The sequence below is a fragment of the Vicia villosa genome, linkage group LG6 (assembly GCF_029867415.1).
Source record: "Vicia villosa cultivar HV-30 ecotype Madison, WI linkage group LG6, Vvil1.0, whole genome shotgun sequence".
Lineage (NCBI taxonomy): Eukaryota > Viridiplantae > Streptophyta > Magnoliopsida > Fabales > Fabaceae > Vicia > Vicia villosa.
The window spans coordinates 163,138,645-163,161,831 of record NC_081185.1 but is presented as its reverse complement, the minus strand read 5'-3'; the positions used below and the strand labels follow the sequence as shown (position 1 = coordinate 163,161,831).

General features: G+C 31.0%; 1 protein-coding gene across 2 annotated transcripts; it reads right to left on the bottom strand.

The window, feature by feature from the left end:
* Positions 1–293: 293 nt before the first annotated feature.
* Positions 294–22,669, bottom strand: LOC131610939 (uncharacterized). Of its 2 annotated transcripts, none has more exons than XM_058883035.1 (10): positions 22,153–22,669; positions 21,659–21,848; positions 21,421–21,554; positions 21,213–21,325; positions 20,997–21,120; positions 19,505–19,660; positions 12,395–12,547; positions 12,206–12,285; positions 556–605; positions 294–469 (listed from the first exon to the last, which is right to left on the bottom strand). In XM_058883035.1, exons 1-10 carry the CDS (start codon positions 22,540–22,542, stop codon positions 339–341), a joined length of 1,521 nt encoding a protein of 506 aa, XP_058739018.1. In that variant the 5' UTR covers positions 22,543–22,669; the 3' UTR covers positions 294–338. The 2 variants fall into 2 exon arrangements, with proteins under 2 accessions (XP_058739018.1, XP_058739017.1); XM_058883034.1 differs by lacking the exons at positions 294–469; positions 556–605; positions 12,206–12,285; positions 12,395–12,547 and adding exons at positions 15,808–16,056; positions 16,139–16,188; positions 16,333–16,412; positions 16,518–16,670.
* Positions 22,670–23,187: the final 518 nt, after the last annotated feature.

Sequence of the window (23,187 nt, the reverse complement as noted above, 5' to 3'; positions counted from 1 at the left end):
CTTTAACAAAACTGCTAATTTTGATCATTTTCTTTAACATATCAAATAATTTCTGATCAGTATTAAATTTTTTGGACATAATCTATATGATATTAACTTTCAATCCAACTGTTGATTTTGTTAAACGAATATGCCGTAAAGAATTATCGGAGGTGTCATGTTACTAAGTTTGACACCTTGGTGTCATTTGATCATGTTCATATATAAAAATAAATAATGGAGATTTCATAAGAATGAATCTGAACTATTAAATTTTAAAATAAATGGTGGAGATTATGTGTTATTTTTTTTTCTGTCATTAATTTCTCTAAAGATTAAAAGCATTCCTTAATTTCACATTATATCTTAGCTATGTCTTGATAGTATTGTTTGATCCAACTTGCTATGATCTCTACCTCTTGCTTCCTTATGTCTTTAAGCCACTTTGGATCTTCCTTAGTTGAGTACCTTAGATCCACATGATGAGCTCCTACCCACACAAACACAACACACATTAATTATAAAAATACATAAACATAAAAAATGAAGAAAAAAAATGCAAATTATTCAGTTAACCTTCTTTTGCAACTATAGCAACTATAGATTTTGTTATATTCTTCAACACTCTGCAACCAAACACATCCATAGTTAGTATAGTAGAATGAGAAATTGTAATAACCAATTTTAACATATAGTGAATAATAATAATAATAATAATAATAATAATAATAATAATAATAATAATAATAATAATAATAATAATAATAATAATTGTGAGATTTTGGATCGAACTCTAGTATGGCCGAAGGGTAGCTTCTTGGTTCGACAGGGTTAAGCATGAAGTCGAAGGTTGTTCACATGCTTGTGTCGAAGATGCTAGGGTTGTTAGCATGTTAAATTAGGTTTTAGTGTTTAAACCCTAATTTGTTAAGTTAGCTTGTTTATTAAGTTGACTTGTGTAATGGGCCTTGTGGAAAAAGCTCATTAGTTAGTATGTTAGGTTTTATTATAAATAGCATACTAGTCTCTCATCATTGCTAAGCTGCAAATCCTAATTTAGGGTGAGAGAGGTTATTTGTTATTCTTGTAAACTTGTAATCTTGTTTTAAGAGAAAGTAAAAGAATAACGGTTATAACCAATTATTGTGTTCTTCTTCTCCCCTATAATTCCCTATTATACTTTGTTATTGGTATCGTTTTTCACAACAAATTGGTGCGGTGAGCGTGGAGAAGATGCCGTCAACAAAGTATGAGATTGAAAAATTCACCGGAGTGAATGATTTCGGTCTGTGGCGCTTGAAGATGAAAGCCCTACTGGTTCAGCAGGGTTGTTTGGAAGCGTTGAAGGGAGAGGCAGCCATGAATGCTGCATTAACGGCAGCGGAGAAGACAACTATGATCGAGAAAGCACACAGCGCAATTTTGTTGAGCCTTGGTGATAAGGTTCTCCGACAGGTATCAAAGGAGACGACGGCATCAGGGTTATGGGTGAAACTTGAAAGTTTGTATATGACCAAATCGCTGGTAAATCGACTCTACCTGAAGCAAGCTTTGTATTCATTCAAGATGATTGAAGACAAAGTATTGGCTGAGCAGTTGGATATGTTCAACAAGCTGATTCTTGATCTTGAAAATATTGATGTGAAGATCGATGATGAAGATCAAGCGCTGTTACTATTGTGTTCTTTGCCTCGATCACATGCTCACTTCAAAGAAACTCTCTTGTATGGAAGGGAGTCCCTGACGTTTGAAGAAGTTCAATCAGCCTTGTACTCTAAGGACTTGAATGAACGAAAGGAGCATAAACCTTCGACTGTTGGCGAAGGTTTGGCCGTTAAAGGAAAACTCTTACGAAAGGATGGTAAGTTCGACAAGAAGAAAGGCAAAAGCCAGTCGAAGTCTTACAGTGGCGAAGCATCTGGCATTCGATGCTATCATTGTAAGAAGGAGGGTCACACAAGAAAGGTGTGCCCTGAACGCCTGAAAGATCATGGAGGTAAGGATAATGGCAATGCAGCCATTGTTCAAGATGATTTTGAATCATCTGATGTTCTTGTAGTTTCAAGCAGTGACTCGAGAAGAGAGTGGGTTATGGATTCAGGGTGCACTTGGCACATGACTCCAAACAAAGACTTGTTCGAGGAATTATGTGATCAAGATGGTGGATCAGTATTGCTGGGAAACAACAAAGCTTGCAAGATTGCAGGTGTTGGATCTGTGAGATTCAAGCTCCATGATGAGTCAATAAGGTTGTTGACTGAAGTCAGGTATGTTCCTGATTTGAAGAGAAATCTGCTTTCTCTTGGTGAATTCGACAAGAAAGGATATGTTTTCCAAGGAGAGAAAAGTATCCTAAGAGTCATGAAAGGTTCGAAGGAAGTCTTGAGAGGCGTGAAGAAACAAGGCTTGTATACCCTTGAGGCTGAAGTTGTAAGTGGTTCGACAAATTTTGCATCCACGAAACCTTTGTCGAAAACAGAAATCTGGCACATGAGATTGGGCCATGTCAGTGAAAGGGGTCTGGTCGAATTAGGGAAACAAAATCTGCTTGGTGGAGACAAAGTCGAAAAGCTGAAGTTTTGTGAACCATGTGTACTTGGAAAATCTTGCAGAGTGAAGTTCAACAAAGGCAAACAAAGAACACATGGATCCCTTGATTACATCCATGCTGATCTTTGGGGGCCTGCAAGGTGTCCATCACATTCAGGAGCAAGGTATTTTCTATCCATAGTAGATGATTATTCCAGAAAATTATGGGTATTCATCCAGAAGACTAAGGATGAAACTTTTGAGAATTTCAAAAGTTGGAAGACTCTGGTTGAAAATCAGACTGGCAGAAAGGTCAAGAGGTTGAGAACCGACAATGGCCTTGAATTTTGCAATGAGGCATTCGACAGTTTTTGTGCTGCCTCTGGTATTGCAAGGCATAGAACTACTGCAGGTACTCCACAGCAAAATGGTTTGGCTGAAAGGTTTAATCGAACTATTTTGGAGAGAGTCAGATGCATGTTGACTAGTGCGGGGTTAACAAAGGTGTTCTGGGCTGAGGCTGTTTCGACAGCAACATATCTGATAAACAGATGTCCTTCGACAGCGTTAGATATGAAGACACCTGAAGAAGTTTGGTCGGGACATCCACCAGATCTCGACAAACTGAGAGTATTTGGCTGTGTAGCCTATGCTCACATTAGGCAAGACAAGGTCGAACCTAGAGCTCTGAAATGCATGTTCATGGGATACCCTGAAGGAGTCAAAGCTTATAGGCTATGGTGCCTAGAGCCAGGTGTCGCACGCTCGCGAAAAATGAACAGAGTCGCCACCAATATATTTATCCCCTAAGGGAAAGGAATATCAGAAAACCTAACAAAGGAAGGAACAGGGTCTTGCGACCAGAGAATCAGGGTACGGGAGTCGGTTACGCGAGGGGAAGGTATTAGCACCCCTCGCGCCCATCGTACTCGATGGTATCCACCTATGTTTGTTTCTATCTAAAGGGTGTATAACTATGTCTATGTCTAAATGCGAAATGAATGCAAAATGTAGGGAAAATAAAGAATTGTACTCGCACGGGCCCTACCCCGCTGCCTACGTATCCTTTTCAGGAATCAGAGTTACCGTAGCTCGGCTCACGATTTTCTGTTTGTTTTTGTGTTTTTTAGTTGGGCGGCGTTAACGCTCACGCTCTTGCACAAGGGGACAGCCTAGGATGCAATGGAGCGGAGATAACTTGCCCTTAGAAAGAAGAAAAAGAGATTGGTTTGTGTCTTTTAAGGGTAATTCCATGATGACGAGAACCCACTACAAGGTCTCGCATCACTTCCTTACTTTTGTTTTAAGTCTGAACATTTATTAGGTTTTTTGAAGTGTTTTTGGTTGGTGTTTTTTTAGGGGATTTAATTTGTGACTTAGATCATACCAAAAAGAGTTTTGTTTTGCATATTTAGAGAACGCACATCGAGGCCTACGCCACAATCGTTTCTCTAAATAGCGGTTAAGAAATATATCGAGGCCTCACACCTCAATCATTTCTTCTCCGCTAAGTAAAGGGAATACAAAAAGAAGTTTTTTTTATGAATATTTAGAGAATGCACATCGAGGCCTACGCCACAATCGTTTCTCTAAATAACGGTTAAGAAATACACTGAGGTCTCACACCTCAATCATTTCTTCTCCGTTAAGTAGAAAAGAACATACATCGGGGCCTACGCCCCAATCATTTCTTTCCTACTATGAAATATAGTAACGGTATGATCCCTGTCGGTATTTTATTAAGTATTTTAAAAGTTGAAAAGAAAAGAATGAAAGAAGGGAACTATCTCTAAATTCTAGTCTAATTTGTCTATACAAGGAAATCGAAAATGATAAAAGAACTATATACCTCATTAAAGGAAAAAACTATACACGGAATGGGTGGAAGAAAATCAATATACGGCGAATAAAATTGAGAACTACAACAAGTAAATGATATTCGCAAGCACACATACATCAATTAAGTCTATGGAAAAAGAATCGGGACTAAAATTAATCCCTAAGTCTATTAGCAAGTTTATTTACAAGGAAGTATTAAAAACAAAGAAATTTCAAACATATTGTAAAGAAAAAAGTTTATTAAAAGGACCAAAAACAATTAGAAAAAATAACAAAAATCGTGACAATTATTTACACACCCTAAAATATCTAAAACAAATTTTTATTGGTTTTTTTTTTTTAGTGGAAAATTGGTCAATGAGTCAAAAGTTATGGGGGAAACAACATTGAAAGCAAAATCTACATCTGCATAGAACTGGGGGTGTTGCAGTAATCAGGAAATGAACTAAATCAAGCCAAGTTGTGCGCTGGGCCTCATGACTGGGTGGTGTAAATACGGTTTGGCCTTAGGCCCATAACGCAGCGTGGCCCAGGTTTAATTCATTGTTGTTTCATTTTTACTCCATTTTTCATTTAGCATATGCACTATTTTATTCACAGCAAGTGTTTTATCAAGGTTTGTTTATTATGCAACGTGACTCACATATAGTATCCACATGAAATCAATTGGTCACAAGAATGTTAAGTCAGATAAGACGAAAAACACAGATGGACCAATGGCAAACCCACACCTCATCATCTAATCATTGTAGCAAGGATAAAAGCATCAATATAATGGAAAACACAACGAATTGCAGTGCGCCACCTCACCAAACGGAAGCAGCCCCATGCAAAAGACACAGACGCCGGAGCCTAGCTCCGGTCGTCTTCTCCGGCGAAGCGCCGCCGTCGACCCACTCAGAATTAAAAGGGGGACCACTTTCCCACTCGGTTTTCTCTAATGAACACGAATCCGGCATCGTTTTCCTCTAAATCTTTCTCTATCATACACAACGAACACCGACTCAATGCCCTAACTCTTATGAACTTCACCAAAATCAAAGACTTACACATCACTTAGATTGTCTTTACGCGCAGAGCTTACATACAATATCAGACGCCATGAAGTAAGAGCTAACAATCATGCATCTGAAGCTAACTGAAATCTTGTAAGACACTCACACATATACAACAAATAACAACACAAATGCACACAGCTACATACTCCTAGTCGTGAATGCTATGATAGGCCCAGCAAGATCAAGGTGACTCACCTGAGAACCTTGGATTTGAAGCTTAAAGGAAAACTCTTATGATCGATGCTTCCAACTGGTGTTACCGATTCTTGATGTTAATTCCTCGATGTTGATCCTTAACTGAGAAATAAACTCAGTGATGAAGCGTAAAAGAGAGTTGAAGCTGAATGATGAGATGAAAGTTGTTGTGGTGGTTACGAGATTCGGTTGAAGTTCACGTTAGAGGTAGTTAGAGGTTGATGGTGATTAAGGTGATTTGCGAAGAAACTTTGTTACAGGTTGTTAGAAGAAGATGAAGATAGTGTGTTGTTGTCGTGGTGGTTCTTGCATGGTGATGAAGAAGATGAAGATTAATGGAGGACGGTGGTGTTGAAGGTTAGTTATGGTGGTGGTAGAAAGTTGTTACGAGTTTGTTAAGTTTGTTGGGAGGGAAAGATGAGAGAGAATGGAGTGGGGAGAAGAGAGAGTGAAGATGAAAATGGAAGTGTGAGGGAGTTGATGAACGAAGGTTGATGGTGGATGATGGTGGTTGTCACGGTGGTTAGAGTTTGTTACGGTTGGGGTTTGTAGGTGGTGGATTCGGTTAGAGGTTGTTGAGTTTGTTGGAGAGTGAGAAGAAGAAGAGAGAGAGTGGAGAAGATGAGTGAGGGTAGAGAGAGATCCGAGAGAGATGGAGAGTAAAGTGAGGAGAGAGCTTTTTTTGAGAAAAATGAAGGAGTGTAAGAAAATGAATGTCTTAGGAGAGTGAGGTGGAGTGATCTTATATAGAGTGCATGGGAGTGTATGGGAGTTGTGTTGTGTTGCTGTAGCTGATATTTCCCTGGAGCTTAATGAACAAGTTAGGATTTGCAGTAATGTTTTACGTGTAAGATTCTTGCATGGCTTACTCCTTTTCCATGCCAAGAGTTACATGTCCATGGTACTGACTTTGTGTGCTTATATCACCTCTCTTAAGTCACCATTCTTTTCAAACTTAAGCTCAACATAAAGATGGGATGGCATGGAAGAGGAGTGGTGTTTGGAAGATTTCAAAATGATGCCTGGAGCATGGAGGAGAATTGCCTGAAACACGGTGACACACGGTGGACCTAGGCCGCACGCGTGACTTGACTTTGGCCTATGACCTTGGCAAAGGCGTGACTAGACCGGGGCATGACTTTGAGTCTTCGTATCCTGGTCCCTATATGTTCAATGGTCGCCATCCATGGCTTGTTAGAAACAGGGCATGGCAAAGGAGAGTTTGGCACCAAGATTGTCTTCAATGGAAATTTGTAGACTTCTAGAATTGGCTTCAAAGTCAGCACACCATGTGTTTGATCAAATGCATGCGTGTGCCTTGGGATTCTGACCCAACCTTATGCCACGAGATGTTTTGTGTGATCACTACTTTGAGGGCTCGTAATTTTTTCCACACTCATTCAATTGACATGATTCTTGCTTCAATGGGTAGAGGACATGGCGTAGAGTAGATGCATACCTAGTTTTCGTTTTTAGGGTTCCTGAATTGCCTTGGAATTGGCTTTGAATATAGCACACCACATGTTTGATGAAATGCTTCACGTATGCCCTGAAATCCGCCCAGCTTTGTAACTTGATCCCAGTGAAAAACTTCAACTTAGAACTTCAATAATTCTTCAACCAAGAATCAAATGAAAAAGTGTCCAACTACAAAGTTGTTCTCCTCCATGAGAGGAACAACTTTGATGTTGGAATTTTCTTCAAAAAATGCCATTTGCCACGTGTAATCTAGTGCTGAAGTAGGTTGCTCAACAAGATTTAAAGCTCCAAAATTTTTTCTAATTGTTGGAAACTTGTCTTTTTACTATTTTTCCAACTTTTTGCCGAACTCCCGATTTTATCCATTCTTCGACTTTTCTTGATTAATTTTCCACCAAAAGTCAATATTTGAATAATTTTCCCGATTTTGACCCAAAAGTCAACTGTTCCGATTCTTCCGGCTATTGATGGAATTCCCGACTAAATCTCTTCCAATCAGATCCAGTTACACAAACACATCCACACAGTCAGTATGAGAATTTTTCCACATGTAGAGTCCATTCCTGATCAAATGTTGACCAGAAAGTCAACTGGTTGACTTTGGTCAAAGAAACCCTTATTTAAAGAACCAGACGATTTGCAAGCTTGCACTCCTCAATCAATGCCCTGATTTGAAGCAGAGAGACACCCCAATGCAAGAGGACTTCAATGAACATAGAGCCACATGATTGTACCTTAGTTTTCTTATTCTCTGATCAAACTTCTTTGTAATTGAACTTTTTCTTGCTAGCCTTGGATTGATACCAATGATATGCATGCATGGGTATGGATTATGACCTAGGTGATGTATGTACATGAATGTAAAGCCTAAGCCAGTTAGAAGTAAAGGGGTAGGACAAATTTGGGGTATGACACCAGGTCACAGGAGGTGTATCACCAGTCGAGATGTAGTTTTCAATGAAGTTGAAATGGCTTTTAAGAAAACTGATGATGTTGGTCGAAGTACAGAAACATCTGACGAAGAGCTGGAACAGGTAGAGATTCCTGTTGAGGTGGAGCATGTTGATGCTGAATTGCATATCCCAGATGAAGTCGAAGAAGAAGCAGAAGATGCTGAAGTTGAGGAAACTGACGAGGACTACCTATTGTCGAGAGATAGGTCGAGAAGAGTCATCAAGCCACCTCAGAGACTTGGATATGCAGATCTTATAGCTTATGCCTTAATCTCTGCAAGTGAGGTTCTAGACGAAGAACCTAGAGACTATAAGGAAGTTATGAGGAGTCGAAATAAGATTGAATGGCTGAAAGCCATGGATGATGAGATGAAATCTCTTCATGATAATCATACTTGGGAACTGATCAAGAAACCTGTTGGGGCAATGTTAGTCAGCTGTAAATGGATTTTCAAAGTTAAGGAAAGAATTGAAGGAGTGACGTCGAAAAGATACAAGGCAAGGTTAGTTGCAAGGGGTTTCACTCAGAAAGAAGGTGTCGACTTCAATGATGTGTTTTCTCCTGTTGTGAAGCATAGGTCCATTCGAATGTTGCTTGCCATGGTGGCACAGTTCGATCTTGAACTGGAACAGATGGATGTGAAGACTGCGTTCTTGTATGGTGATCTAGATGAAACGATCCTGATGAGGCAACCTGAAGGGTATGTCGAAAAGGGGAAGGAAGATTATGTGTGCAAGTTAAAGAGATCTTTGTATGGTCTGAAACAATCTCCTCGACAGTGGAATAGGAGATTCGACAAGTTCATGGCACGCATAAGTTTCATTAGAAGTCAGTTCGACCACTGTGTTTACTTCAGATTTCGACCTGGTAATTCATTTGTTATTTTGTTGCTTTATGTGGATGATATTCTCATAGCAAGCAACAGTGTCGAAGATGTGATGAGGGTGAAGGCTGAACTCAATAAGGAGTTCGATATGAAGGATCTGGGAGCTGCTTCCAGGATTCTTGGAATTGACATTCGAAGAGATAGAAAGAAGTCGAAGTTATGTCTATCTCAAGAGGCATATCTACGGAAGATTCTTGAAAAGTTTGGTATGTCGAATTCGAAGCCAGTTGTGACTCCAACAAACCCTCAATTCAAGCTGAGTGTTGATCAGTGTCCCAGTACTGATGTCGAAATAGCCTATATGAATAGCATCCCATATGCTAATATAGTTGGTTCTTTGATGTATGCTATGGTCTGTACTAGACCCGACATAGCTTACGCAGTCAGTCTTGTAAGCAGGTACATGGCGAATCCTGGAAAGGCTCACTGGCAAGCATTGAAGTGGATTTTAAGGTACATAAATGGGTCTCTGAATAGAGTCCTAATTTATGGTGGAGCCCTGGGTGAAGATAGTAAAGCAGTAATAGAAGGATATGTCGACTCTGATTATGCAGGTTGTATGGATTCTAGAAAGTCTATTTCTGGATATGTTTTCACTATGTTTGGCACAGCAATTAGTTGGAAAGCAACTCTTCAGAAGGTTGTTGTTCTATCAACCACTGAAGCGGAATATATTGCTCTCACTGAAGCTGTGAAAGAAGCATTGTGGCTTGAAGGTTTTGCAAAGGAGCTGAAACTTCAAGGTCGAAGTATCACTGTTAAATGTGATAGTCAGAGTGCAATACACCTGTCGAAGAATTCAGCCTATCATGAGCGAACTAAGCACATTGATGTGAGGCTGCATTTCGTCAGAGGAGTAATCGAGCGTGGAGAAGTCCAAGTGCTGAAGGTTTCGACTGAAGACAATGCTGCTGATATGATCACCAAGACATTGCCGAGTTGCAAGTTTTTCCACTGTATGCAGCTGATAAAGCTGCATGAAGAAAGCTAGTTTGTTCCCTTGATGTTGTAGAGTTAGATCCAAGGTGGAGATTTGTGAGATTTTGGATCGAACTCTAGTATGGCCGAAGGGTAGCTTCTTGGTTCGACAGGGTTAAGCATGAAGTCGAAGGTTGTTCACATGCTTGTGTCGAAGATGCTAGGGTTGTTAGCATGTTAAATTAGGTTTTAGTGTTTAAACCCTAATTTGTTAAGTTAGCTTGTTTATTAAGTTGACTTGTGTAATGGGCCTTGTGGAAAAAGCTCATTAGTTAGTATGTTAGGTTTTATTATAAATAGCATACTAGTCTCTCATCATTGCTAAGCTGCAAATCCTAATTTAGGGTGAGAGAGGTTATTTGTTATTCTTGTAAACTTGTAATCTTGTTTTAAGAGAAAGTAAAAGAATAACGGTTATAACCAATTATTGTGTTCTTCTTCTCCCCTATAATTCCCTATTATACTTTGTTATTGGTATCGTTTTTCACAACAACAATAATAATAATAATAATAATAATAATAATAATAATAATAATAATAATAATAATAATAATAATAATAATAATAATAATAATAATAATAATAATAATAATAATAATAATAATAATAATAATAATAATAATAATAATAATAATAATAATAATAATAATAATAATAATAATAATAATAATAATAATAATAATAATAATAATAATAATAATAATAATAATAATAATAATAATAATAATAATAATAATAATAATAATAATAATAATAATAATAATAATAATAATAATAATAATAATAATAATAATAATAATAATAATAATAATAATAATAATAATAATAATAATAATAATAATAATAATAATAATAATAATAATAATAATAATAATAATAATAATAATAAATAATAATAATAATAATAATAATAATAATAATAATAATAATAATAATAATAATAATAATAATAATAATAATAATAATAATAATAATAATAATAATAATAATAATAATAATAATAATAATAATAATAATAATAATAATAATAATAATAATAATAATAATAATAATAATAATAATAATAATAATAATAATAATAATAATAATAATAATAATAATAATAATAATAATAATAATAATAATAATAATAATAATAATAATAATAATAATAATAATAATAATAATAATAATAATAATAATAATAATAATAATAATAATAATAATAATAATAATAATAATAATAATAATAATAATAATAATAATAATAATAATAATAATAATAATAATAATAATAATAATAATAATAATAATAATAATAATAATAATAATAATAATAATAATAATAATAATAATAATAATAATAATAATAATAATAATAATAATAATAATAATAATAATAATAATAATAATAATAATAATAATAATAATAATAATAATAATAATAATAATAATAATAATAATAATAATAATAATAATAATAATAATAATAATAATAATAATAATAATAATAATAATAATAATAATAATAATAATAATAATAATAATAATAATAATAATAATAATAATAATAATAATAATAATAATAATAATAATAATAATAATAATAATAATAATAATAATAATAATAATAATAATAATAATAATAATAATAATAATAATAATAATAATAATAATAATAATAATAATAATAATAATAATAATAATAATAATAATAATAATAATAATAATAATAATAATAATAATAATAATAATAATAATAATAATAATAATAATAATAATAATAATAATAATAATAATAATAATAATAATAATAATAATAATAATAATAATAATAATAATAATAATAATAATAATAATAATAATAATAATAATAATAATAATAATAATAATAATAATAATAATAATAATAATAATAATAATAATAATAATAATAATAATAATAATAATAATAATAATAATAATAATAATAATAATAATAATAATAATAATAATAATAATAATAATAATAATAATAATAATAATAATAATAATAATAATAATAATAATAATAATAATAATAATAATAATAATAATAATAATAATAATAATAATAATAATAATAATAATAATAATAATAATAATAATAATAATAATAATAATAATAATAATAATAATAATAATAATAATAATAATAATAATAATAATAATAATAATAATAATAATAATAATAATAATAATAATAATAATAATAATAATAATAATAATAATAATAATAATAATAATAATAATAATAATAATAATAATAATAATAATAATAATAATAATAGAAAAGATAATAAGAATTTACCCTCCACCACTCCAAGGGTCTCTTAGTCCATTAAAAAATATGATGTTACCCGAAGATCTTTTCAAAACTATCTCAATATCCTGCATATAATATATAATAGATAAATATTTATAACATTGAATATTTGAATTATTGCAAGCATGAAAATATTGAAAATTTATTTATATGAAATTAAAAATGATAACCTACATGACCACCAAATTCTGATGTAATCCAATTGGGTCTTGGCAATATTTCGTACTCATTTTTCCAGGATGTAGAAAAGTCTTCGAATGACCACTCATATTCAGAAAAAATACTTGCATTGTTTGAGGCCATTGGCATTACCATCTCTGTACAAGCCTTTATTCAAAAGAAATTGATTAGGATAATTTTATCTCTGGTTTAATAAAATAATTTTGAGTTTTGTAAGAGAATATTTTATTAAGATTTGTTTTTTTTAAAGTATTCAGATATAATTTGTACATATCGAATATAAAATCTGTATATAACCAATTAAATTACACTATATAAAATATACATTTTTATGGGATTAATTTAAAGAGTTGTATATGTATTTTCTATTATCTTAAAAAATTTAAATGGATTAAATATTTTTTTCAAAGGATTTGAAATGTTAACTTTTTTTCTTGCATATGAAATTAAAGTAAATGTAGACTAATAATTATTTGTTATCTTAATAATTTTTATTAATAATATTTAAATGAGTTCTTCTAACTCTTTTAACAATTATCTGAAATAAACCGGTTCAACTATCAATTTGTTTAATATTATTTGTTATGTAAAGTTGTCACATTCTTAAAAATAATTTAGTAGTTAAGAATTTTGCTAAAAGTTTGCTATGAGATTCTGTGTTAAATGATGGAGGAGAGAGAAAAAGAATGACACAAATTTCTACCATTTATTTTAAAATTTAATGGTTCAGATTCATTCTCATATTCCCACATAAAAATGACATTCTCACATCATTTAATTTTTACAGTATTTTTACCTTGCATTCCTCTTATGTACATGTTTTATTCTATTGCATAGTGCATGGGTAATGAAGAGCAAGACTTTTCATAAATCTAATCGGTTAGGACATTTAAGTTTTAGAAAAGATAACACATTTAAGTTTTGAAATGGCTATATATCATAACCTTCCTAAATGGGATTTACAGTTGATTAAAATTTAGTTGTGTAGTCGCTTAGAGCATATTTCTAATTGATTAGATGATAAATTTGGCCCATGAGTCATTTTCTTTCTTGGAATTTCCAATTACTATCTAAGGGAGGGTCTTCCTCGCTTCAAACCACGCCATTTTCCATTGATTTCATAATTATTTGGAATTTATATTTCTTCCTCTCCTTGAAAATCATATTTTTCCATTTGCGGTTGCCTGAGTGCTTTTGAGTGAATATTTATTTGCGAGGAAGATAACTTTTGTAAGCGGTCGTGCTGATTGTTTAAATTCTTGAAGGTGTAACAACTTTAATATATTGAGTTCTTAGTTCTTGAGAACAACCTGTGGTAAAATCTATGTTATTGGTTTATTAAGCTTTGTCAGATAAAACTTTGTTTTGGTCAATGAGATCACTCGTAAATCTCTAATTGGTTCGTTAGCATAGCCTGGGGGTAAAAACTGTTTTTTGGTTGGAGATAAGCCCGTAAAAATCTCAAGATCAAATTGTAATAAGGTTCGTGGGCATAACTTGTTAAACGCTCAAACTCTATAGTGAAAATCTCATGGAGATCTCTTGGGACAGGACTAGCACAATGTTCGACCAAACCTGTATAAATATCAGGTGCATTCTTTCTAACTTTATCTGTTTATTTCTACAATTTACCTTTCTATATTTTGTTTCCATTGTGATTACTCACTTAAAATTTACTAATACGATCTTAATAGAGAAAGGTTCAAATTAATCATGAATTTTAAATACCACAATTCATCCACCTCTAGTGCTTGAGGTTACTTGTTCAAAATAACATTTATTATTTTACTGAGTAAAATACAAGTATCTTCTACCACTTTATGTGTGACCCATTTTATAAAGTGAGAGACCCGCATGTATTTCATCCAACGAGAGAACGAGTGTTCGAGAGAGAGTGTTGGTGCCACTAAAGTTCTTGTTCTTGGGATTCCTCTACTTGGAAAGAAGAGAAAATCAATTGTTGCAATAAATATTGCCGCCTCTGAAGTTCTTGTTTCCTTTACTTAGAAAAAAGAAAAAACCAAAAGCTGAAATTGATGTTGTTGCCACTAAAGTTCTTGTTGTTGGGCTTCCTCTAATTGGAATAAAGAGAAAACCTAAAATCGATGGTCCTAGGAAATCCTCTTCTGCCTGGGATCAATTTATTAGACTTTCTAATGAAACCAAACCATTTGTTGCATGCAAACATTGTCACAAACAATATTTGTGTCATATAAAGGCTCACAAGACATCTAATGTTGTAGTTGTAACTTATTTAAAGAAGATGATTGATAATATGGATGGTTGGATCTTTATTCCATCTTCGATGGTGTACCCACATTCTAAATCGTGTGGTTCGTGATGGTTTAAAACAAAATAATTTATCTATTTCTACCATTAGAAATATTGTTAGGTTTGTGAGGTTATCACCCCAAAGATTTGCGTAGTTAAAGAGTGTATTAAGTTTTCTAGAATAAATTGAAAGGTTTCAGACAACATTTGAGAAATTGGAAGGTGAAGATTTTGACAATTTGGAGTTTTTTGAGTAGGATGGTACCCGTAGTGTTATTTCATAGGACAATGGCAGGTTTCTTGTAAGCTTTTTAAAAAAAATTCCATGATGCTACTAAAGAATTTTCTTCGTTGCAACAAGTACCCCTTCATAATTCATTCCACCAACTAGTTTTTGTCCACTATGAGATGACAAGATCATCCAAGATTTTAGAAACAATTTAAACTTCAATGGGATTTGATATGAAGTTGAAGTATGACAAATATTGGGGGAGATTGAAAATATCGACAAGTTAATTTACTAGTACGTATGGTATTGAGCCTGTGTTTTTTTGATATATAGAGTGGTGTTTTATTAATATGTATGGTATTGAGCTTGTATTTGTTTATGATTACATTGTTGTGATATATAAGAAGTTATTTTAACTATTCAAAGTTGTACAAGGATATATATGACCAACAACATGAATTTGGACCATCTACTAGACTTATTGAGGCTAGTTCATTTGGTGAGAGTCTTCCCAATGCTGAAGTTTCATCTCTTTTTGTTTTGTATTTATATGAAATGTAATGGTGTGATAAGTATCACTATGAGATGAGTTTTTAGCTGTTTCATTTTTAATAAGTATGAAAAATAACTTTTTGAGTTAAAAATTCTGAACTCACTTGATATAATTATTAGAAAATATTGAATTTTTTTATTAGACCACTATAAAAAATTGACCAAAAATTTGTCACTTTAAAAAACTTAAAATTGGCCCAAAAATGGTCCAAATTGATTGAACCCAACCATAAGAACCATTTAAATCGATAAACCACCAACTGATCAATCCGAACTTAATTTTAAGTGTAATTATGATTAACTTTCTCAACTTAAGTATTTTGATTTAGTTAATTTTTCATGAACCCCCAATAACTAACTGCTATGAATCCCTACTATAAATGTATCTTCATCTTAATAATTCAAAGGATGAATTTCTCTTTTAAACTAATGATTGAATCACTTGTTATTATTATTGTTTCATTTCTCAACCATTATATCTTAGCTATGTCTTGATAGTATTGTTTGATCCAACTTGCTATGATCTCTACCTCTTGCTTCCTTATGTCTTTAAGCCACTTTGGATCTTCCTTAGTTGAGTACCTTAGATCCACATGATGAGCTCCTACCCACACAAACACAACACACATTAATTATAAAAATACATAAACATACAAAATGAAAAAAATACAAATTATTCAGCTAACCTTCTTTGGCAACTATAGCAACTATAGATTTTGTTATATTCTTCAACACTCTGCAACCAAACACATCCATAGTTAGTATAGTAGAATGAGAAATTGTAATAACCAATTTTAACATATAGTGAATAATAATAATAATAATAATAATAATAATAATAATAATAATAATAATAATAGAAAAGATAATAAGAATTTACCCTCCACCACTCCAAGGGTCTCTTAAACCATTAAAAAATATGATGTTACCAGAAGATCTTTTTAAAACTATCTCAATATCCTGCATATAATATAAGATAAATATTTATAACATTGAACATCTGAATTATTGCAAGCATGAAAATATTGAAAATTTATTTATATGAAATTAAAAATGATAACCCACATGACCACCAAATTCTGATGTAATCCAATTGGGTCTTGGCAATATTTCGTACTCATTTTTGCAGGATGTAGAAAAATCTTCGAATGACCATTCATATTCAGAGAAAATACTTGCGTTGTTTGAGGCCATTGGCATTACCATCTCTGTACAAGCCTGTATAAAAAAGAAATTAATTAAGATAATTTTATCTTAGGTTTAATAAAATAATTTTGAGTTTTGTAGAAGAATATTATTAAGATTTGTTTTTTTTTTTTTAAGTATTCAGATATAATTTGTACATATTGAATATAAAATCTGTATATAACCAATTAAATTACACCATATAAAATATACATTTTTATGGGATTAATTTAAAGAGTATATATATATATATATATATATATATATATATATATATATATATATATATATATATATATATATATATATATATATATATATATATATATATATATATATATATATATATATTTTCTATTATCTTAAAAAAATTAAATGGATTAATTATTTTTCTCAAAGGATGCGAAATGTTAACTTTTTCTTGCATAGAAAATTAAAGTAAATGTACACTAATAATTGTTATCTTAATAATTTTTATTAATAACATTAAATATGAGTTCTTCTAACTCTTTTAACAATTATCTGAAATAAACCGGTTCAACTATCAATTTGTTTAATATTATTTGTTATGTAAAGTTGTCGCACATTCTTAAAAATAATTTAGTTAAGAATTTTGCTAAAAGTTGGTTGTGAGATTCTGTGTTAATTTTGTTACAGTTGTCTTACGCGTGTTAATGTGGCCTTACTCTTTTTGAATTTAGCTAATTACTTTTTTTTCACCATAATGGTTAATTTATTTCCTTCAAGTATTTTTTTTCTCTAGTGGGTGTTAACCATTGTATAGAGAAGATTTAGAAGCCTCCGGTGTCGTTGATCTCGTCTAGACTTCTTTTTTGAAGGCATATATATGTTAGCTGAGGATTGAGATCCTCTCCATTTCTTAAAAGAAATGGAAGACTCCATTACTATAGTTTTGGGTATATAAAATTAAATAAATGTGAAATAAATGTCACATGTCATGAAAATACGTGTTATTTACATACAAAACTATAATAATAGAGAAAATGGAGAAAGAGAAAAATGGAGAGGATCCTGACCCGTTAGCTGAGGAGGTAGGATGGTCCTCCTTAATCCAATTTTAAATTCTATCATTGTCTTCTATTTGTCTTTCTTGAAGATGTCTGTAAAGATGTGGAGAAGAATAGTGAGGATTCATGTGAGGTTTTTGTGGGGAAGATCTCTTGGATTAGGAGGTATGATGTTTGTAAACTTAAGAGACTTGGGGGTTTGCGACCTCCGCCTAATTAACCTGTCATTACTTGGAAAATAGCGTTGAAGATTTCTCTCAAAGGCCTCTGGCCTAAGGTGTAATATCTTATTCGTTAGGTATGATGGACATGTGGTTTCCTCTAGGGGCCAGGGGTAAAGCCACTAATTTCTGCATTGCTTCTACTATGTCGAATACAATTTCTCTATTAGGTTTTACAGCGGGGATGATCCTTAGGTTGGTGGTAGTTTTGGAGTTCATATTCAGGTTGTCTGAGGAACTATTTTCTCTTCTATAAGTGACTGTTTGTGGTGGCATCATAAGTCTCATGATAACTACATGTAGCATATATTTGTAAGACTCTTCTTGAGTCGAATATGGGATTATGGGCAATTTCGTCTATGGTAGAGTTTGCTCTACCTTTGGTTTGGGCTAGTTAGGCTTTATCGAAAATTATTGTTTTTCTTGACAACTCTTACTGGATAAGTTCTCATTTAGAGAGATTGTGATTAAGTGTTGGATCCTTCTTAAACTAGTAGCTAGTTCATGTGGCTTGTGTGGTGGCCTTGTTGAGTAACCTCTCTCATTTGCTTGTTACTTGTGAGATGGTTGTGGAGGTGAGGTATATAATCTTTAAGTGGTTAGGGGTGGTATCTAGTTCTGAACTTTTTACACTCTTTGAGATGTTCGCTAAATTAGGTGGGTTGTATAAGGCTAGGGGATAAGCTTCTAAAAGTTTGACACTTATTTGTATGATCTATCCAAAAATCACAGATTGTCATTATTTTTTCAAGAAATCCTATAAGTTAAAGGACTTCAAGACAAGAGTATTTTCTCGACCAGTACGTGAGATTTACCGCCTAATCTTATTCTTTTTTTTAATTGACTTTAAAATCCTATTTTCTTCATAATTCGATAGTTGATTGAGTGTTTCAATCCTCTCTAGTACTGGTATGTTCTTGTAAGTAGTTAGAGAATGATGGTTCTTATGCTTAGTTCTAGTTGTCTTACAATCTCAATATTGTGATTATAGTAAACTCCCATGGATGTCTCTTGTCTTAGGTTGTTTGTTCAGGCCCTTTAATTTTTTATTTATAAGTTTTCTCAGTTGATTGGTTTGAATTGTTTTTTTTATATTTTTTTTTATAAAAACAAAAAAAAAACATTCTTCTTAAACATACTTTCGCTCAAATACATTTAATTGTAAAATTTTAATGATATCTTTCCATTTTTTATAATTTGACATCTTTAACGCTCATATTTTTAGATATTAAATTGTACATAGTTATGATTAAACCTTATAACTAAATAAATTTTTTATAACAATATTAACTTAAAATTTGTATTATATTATACTCTTATGACAACATTATCGCATAAAATTTAAAATTTGTCATAGAAATATTTAGTGCTCATATTATACTATACTTTTATGATAATATTACCGCATAAGACTCAATATCACAATTAAATAAAATTAATAAAATTATCATACTTAAATCACATTTAAATAGAATTCTTATTTATTTGACTTTGGTTAAAGTGCAGTTAATGTACAGAACCTCTGAAACCTAAAGACAGTTCTATTGAAATTTATTAAATAACTTATATGTTTAATTTAGAACATACAAAAAAAGTTAGGGGGACAAGAGTTGAATACCTGCCATTGCCATTGTGCAAGACCATGAGGATCAGAATGATCATTTAAATTGAAGCACTTAGCATTGCCACTATAGTTGTAATAGATATTTGCAGCCTCATACAACTTGCCTAGCCTATCCTTTTCTCTCTTTGAACTGTCAATAGCCTCACACATCTGAATCAATTCCACCAAATTTCAATTATTCTCTCCAACAAACAAACAAATTCTATCAATCACACTTCATAGTGCTTTCAGACCAATTATTATACACAAAATATCCACTTCATTTTCAAACCAATCATTATTTACTAGTATTTTAATTAAATTAGTTAATATAACTATCATACAAAAAAAAAAAAAATCATATTTTATAGAAGAAAATTCTAAATTTTGACTTTGATTTAGAGTTTATTATAAAATTAAAATCAATTCTATTAAAAAAAATTAAACATATAAAAGTAATCAGAGTATTTGACTTCTACAAAACTTTGTTTAAGTTGATGTGATATGAGATGAAAAATCAAATTGAATGTACTTCAATGAAGTAACATAGTCATCTTTGAGGGTGAATAAGATGAATTATCGTCCAAGATTCAATTTTTTTTAAAATTATATTTAAATAGAGTTTCATAAAATATTTATCATATTAAAGTATAATTAAATAAAATCTTTAACTGTTTTGTCATGATTGAACTCTAATTGACCTACACAAAATTTAAAAAAACTTAAAACACCATATAAATTTCATTATAATTTATTACTTACCACAATTTTTTTATATTTCAATTAGGACGAAATTAGAAAATGACTTTGTTCGATCTCAAGATATTCATAAAATAAAATAAATTTCTTAAATCTGCTTAATTTCATTATACTTCATCCAATTTAACTTGATTCATTTTCATTCTATTTCATTTTAGATTTATTAAACTATTCATGTATCTAGACAATATAAAAGATAGATACATCACTCATACAATAAATTAAAAAAAAAACAAATTTTACTAATAATATAGGGAATAGAAAGAATATTATTTAATTAAAACTATTACTATAAAATTAACTTTTAAATCATCAATAAAATATCTTATTGTTTTATCCTAGTTCGATTGACTTCTAAAATTCAATAACCCAAGGTTTAAAGTTTGAATCTAGCAATATCGATGAATCTTTAATTTATCACATTAAACTAATATAAACATGTTACTAACCCACTTTAGACGGATCGTTTTTGTTTTTTCTTTTGACTCGAGTTGATTTTATATTTTAGAAAATCTTAAACACACACTTCATTGTCATTATCATGAAAACTTAAAACACACTCCATCTTCACACATTTAAAGGTGCTTAATTTCCAAACCCACCTAACAAACACTCGCGCACACAAATATTAATTATATTTATACTAATTTATTAGCCTCACGACATCAAATAAAATTAACCACAAAAATAGAAAAAACATTACTAATTAATTAATTAATTAATTAATTTATGACTTTAAAATTTGCACCTTTTTGACTGGATATGCTGGCAATGGATTTAGAAAATTGGTTGGTGTTGGATAATCTGTCATTGCCGTATAAACCCAAGCTGTCTGTAACCAACCTTCCAAAGCATCTACTCCAATATAATTACTATACTTATACAAAAACAATATTAAATTAATTATATCAATAATATTAAATAATTCAATTAATAATAATAATAATAATTAAATAAGACTCACTTGCATATTCTGAATGTTTTCCTTAATAATTCTAATCCTCCATGTTTTTTGGCTGTTTTTTCTATCAACTTCCATGACCCTTTTATTTGTTTGTAACAATTCTCACTCTCACTCTGTAATAATACATACACACCACGTGAGTCCACGTGATAGATATTTTATTATTAGGAATCGACAATATAATAAAACATTAGTTATTTAACGAAACCTTAAAGTCCTGTGTGACAATGTTGTCGAAATTATATGGTGAAACCAAACCCGTAAATTGAAGAATTGGAGCTGATGATGATAAAGCTCCAATTGCAACGTGTGGATACTTTATCCTGAACCAAGCAGCCAACACTACAAAAATAAAAAATAATAACATATTTTCATTTTAGACTATAGTTTAAATTAAAGAGAGAAAAAATTTTCAAAATTATTTAAAAAAAATAAATTTATTATACTTCCTCCATAGGATCCTCCAAAGACGACAACAGGGGACTCAGTTGCTGACAAATTCTTCTTCAAATCAATTATGAGAGTTGCATAATCAGCCAAAGCTTGTGCAGAACTCAGAAATCCAAGTGTTGTGCTATTTGCATATGCAACTTCCTTTTTCCCTCCGAATGGTATTGATTTTCCATAGAATCTATGCTGCATTTCAATTTTCAATACACGAGACAAACATATACATTAAAATCATATACATTAAAATCGCATGTATCTATATATTATTTAATTACATCAGTTATTCGAAACATAAAACAAATATTTACATTAAAATCGTGCAGTGTATCAGGTCTATATATTGTTCAGATATATTAGTTATTCATAAACAGAAGACAAACATTTACATTAAAATCGCGTGGTGTATCACATTTATATATTATTCAGAATTCAGATACATTAGTTATTCAATTTACGATTAATATTTAAATTTTGAAGTTAGAAGGTTTACCTCAATGAAAACCAAAAGGGCATTGAAGTAAGGTGCTTTTTCAAACATGAATCCAGTGTTTTGAGTGAACCAATCAATGTGACCTTCATTTCCAGTGTAGACAAAGATTGGAGCTTTCTTTTTTGCACCACCCCAATAGGTATCATTGATGAGATACCTTTGTTGAAAAGTTTGATAGCTTTGTGGATTATAATTGAAGTGGTCAAGTGTTTGTGTGAAGAATTTTGTTTCGTAAAGACCATTTTGGACAGAGGCAGAGTTTATCTGTTGCTCTGGATGAATAAGTGGAGAAGGAAATTTGGGTATGATATGGGAAGAAGTGAAGGTGATGGAAAGAAGAGAAAGTAAAGAAAAAAAGAAAATTTTGTAGTGGAAGAAGATAAGTGCCATAGTTTTTGTGATGAAAGTTGAGGTTAGAGATGAAAAAAGTGTATGATAAAAGAAGAAGAGAATCTTGGAAATTCTCAACTTTGAAAAAGGCTAGTTGTTGGGTCTACTCTGTTGCTAGTGACACAGAAAATGGGGTTGTGGCCCTTCTTTTGTTTTTCTTATTATTCTTATAGGAAAATGATTTTTTTTTATAATTCATTTTTAAATTAAATTTTATAATATTCTATTTTTGTAAAATAATTCATAAACTATTTACCTTTTAGGTAAAAAAAATAAGAAATACTCCCTTTAATTCTTTATTGTAAAAAGATTCCTTTTAAAATTTGTTAAATAATGAATATATTTAATGACTTGATACTTCAACAAAAATATTATTTGATAAATATAAAAAGTAATTTATTTATAATAAAGGATGAATAGAGTATTATTTTATAAAATAATCATTTTAGACACAAAAGATAAGAAATAGTCTGTATCATATAAAAAAAGATGATTCCATCCCTAATTTAGGGTGCAGTTACCATGCATAGATAAAAATCTATACACCATGCATAGATTATTATGGATCTAAAGATTAAATTCTAGATATCAATTGTTATTATTCAATATTCAATACTCATCCCTCAATACTCAATATTCAATACT